At 20.3% G+C, this 2,457-nt stretch overlaps 1 protein-coding gene across 2 annotated transcripts in view; it reads right to left on the bottom strand.

Moving 5' to 3' along the window:
- Positions 1 to 2,237, bottom strand: part of LOC102675930 (START domain-containing protein 10-like) — a 6,045-nt gene extending 3,808 nt beyond the window's left edge. The window contains exons 1-8 of one of the 2 annotated variants that reach the window (XM_006623090.2): positions 1,963 to 2,237; positions 1,486 to 1,652; positions 1,184 to 1,355; positions 943 to 1,090; positions 684 to 836; positions 484 to 608; positions 305 to 427; positions 1 to 165 (exon numbers count right to left, since the gene is read on the bottom strand). In XM_006623090.2, coding sequence (XP_006623153.1) covers positions 76 to 165; positions 305 to 427; positions 484 to 608; positions 684 to 836; positions 943 to 1,090; positions 1,184 to 1,355; positions 1,486 to 1,496 — 822 coding nt within the window. In that variant the 5' untranslated portion in view covers positions 1,497 to 1,652; positions 1,963 to 2,237 and the 3' untranslated portion in view covers positions 1 to 75. The remainder of the gene's footprint in view (positions 166 to 304; positions 428 to 483; positions 609 to 683; positions 837 to 942; positions 1,091 to 1,183; positions 1,356 to 1,485; positions 1,653 to 1,962) is intronic. The other variant, XM_006623091.2, reaches the window with a different exon arrangement.
- Between the last annotated feature and the right edge of the window lie 220 nt (positions 2,238 to 2,457).

Genomic DNA, 2,457 nt, shown 5'->3' on the forward strand with positions numbered 1-2,457 from the left:
TTCATAATACTGCAGTTTATAATTTTAATTATTATATTGTTTTTTCAATGTAAAGACCTACTATACTGAACAAATCTAATCACTGTCGATTGTAACAGATTCTTTTAATTCTGATTCATCAACATAATGATTCTTTGAATTTCTTTCTTCTGCAGACTTTACACACTACAACAATTTATTAATGAATTTATTTAAATTATTATTAATTATTGTATTCAAAATTATAATTACTATTTTATCAAATATATTTTCTATTTTATCAAATATATTTTAAAATTTTGTAAAAAATTACAGAAAAACTTACATCTTCAATTCTTATACGAGGTGATGCAATTTGTTCAGGAAAATGCCAAGGTTTATAATTTGGATTATTAACTAATTTCCAATTAGGATAAGCTACAGAAGCTTTATGTAACTTTTTAACCATCTAAAATAAAAAATATAGTTTAAAAATTTAATATAAATAAACATAAAAGTATATACCTTTGGAGCAAATATTTGTGTAATTTTATTAACAAGCCAAACTGGTAATTTTCCATGTGGATCAGTATGAGATACATAACCCAATTCAGAACCATCACCATTTCGAGATGGTCTTACAATATATCCTTAAATTAAAGAATTTAATAATGAAATAATATAAATACATAGATAAATAATGAAATTTATATTTCAAATTTTACCTGTAAGATAAGATGTTGCCCGAACAAATTGTTTTCGTGGAGGATAATCTTTATGAAAAACAGAATGATTCAAAATTAATTGCTCTATACCAGTATCAAGCCATGACCTTTGTAGAATAAAATCTCTGTTTTTCAATGGAGATGGACAGGCCACTAATTAATATATATATATACATATATATACATATTATTTTTATATAAATAATTATAATCTCTTTATATAAACAAATAGAATTAATCAATAGTATTAAATACTTGCTTGAATAATAACCAATATCATTATTTGGATTAAAAAAACCTATGTCTTTTGATTCAATCATATGAGTATCCCAAACCTTTCGATATTCAGGATCATGTAATACATCATATAATGTTTCTGGAAGAACATCAGGAAAACGAGTTCTAATCTGTAAAATATTTAAATAAATAAAATTATAAATAATTTTAAAAGAATTACAAAGAATAATAGCAAATTAAAAAATTAATTAAAAAATACCTACTTTTACCATTCTAAAACTAATTCCTGATACAGATTTTGTCCAAACTGATAAATCAGGTTTATTATAATCTAATCTCCAATCATTATTATTATCATACAATTGTTTCAATTTCTCAAAATCTTTATCTTCAGCAATTTTAACAATTCCAATATCCATTTTATAAGAATATTGTCTATGAAACAATCGATATAATTAATATATAAATATATAATTTTTAAAATAAATACAATGACATAAATTTTTAAATGAATTTTATGAATTACTATTATCATAATTTGATAAAAAGTTAAAAATGAAAATACCTGTTATTCATAGAGTTTTTAGAAGTTTAATAAAAAATCTATGCATGTTCAGATCTGGTACATAATAGGCTTTACATTTATGCCAGAATAATCTTTTAGCAGTCCTAATCATTGTTTTGATTTCCAAAGGTAAAAATTAAATATATTATACTTGAATTTCATTCATACTAAAAGAAAAAAGTAAAAATATGCTAATTTTGGGTGAATTAATATAATGAATTGAAATACCTTTTGTCTAATAGAATACATTTTTAATTCTGTCACTACTAATCACTCATTATTGAATCATTAATAATTGTATAATAACAATATTATAAATAATAACAATAGTATATAATAAAGTTATAAGTAAGAATGATAATATAAATAAAAACAAAAATTTAAATAATTCGTATAAATAATATTTTTTATATTTTCCTGAAATTACAAACAAATAATCTGGATAATAATTTTCTAGCCTCGTATAAGTATACATACCTCATGTATATTAAACTGATCACTATTTACAACATAAGAATATTTTAAAAAATTAAAAATAACTTATTTTATATATTTAATTTATAAATCAACACAAATTGTGTATAAAAAAATATTTATAAAATTAAATTTTAATCCATATAATAAAATCTGCACTGAAAGGATCTACTGACTTATGTCTTGTTACCGGTGTGATATATATTATTAACAGGTTAGTCGGTATTTAACACATCAATGAGATTATCTTTATATTTACGTTTTCTAAGTTTTTATTACATTAAAATATCATTTAATATTTTTATTTAAAGAATATTTTATTTTATTCGTAAGTATCTTAATTTTTAAATAAATATTGTTGAATTTATTTTACATATTACATTTTACATATAGTTTTCTTTATATTTGATAAATACATGTCGATATGTATATCTTTTTAAAGTTTAATATAATATTAATAATAATTTTTTATATATATTCGTAAATCATCTAATTAAA

This window comes from Apis dorsata, unplaced genomic scaffold (assembly GCF_000469605.1).
Source record: "Apis dorsata unplaced genomic scaffold, Apis dorsata 1.3 scaffold_815, whole genome shotgun sequence".
Taxonomy (NCBI): Eukaryota; Metazoa; Arthropoda; class Insecta; order Hymenoptera; family Apidae; genus Apis; species Apis dorsata.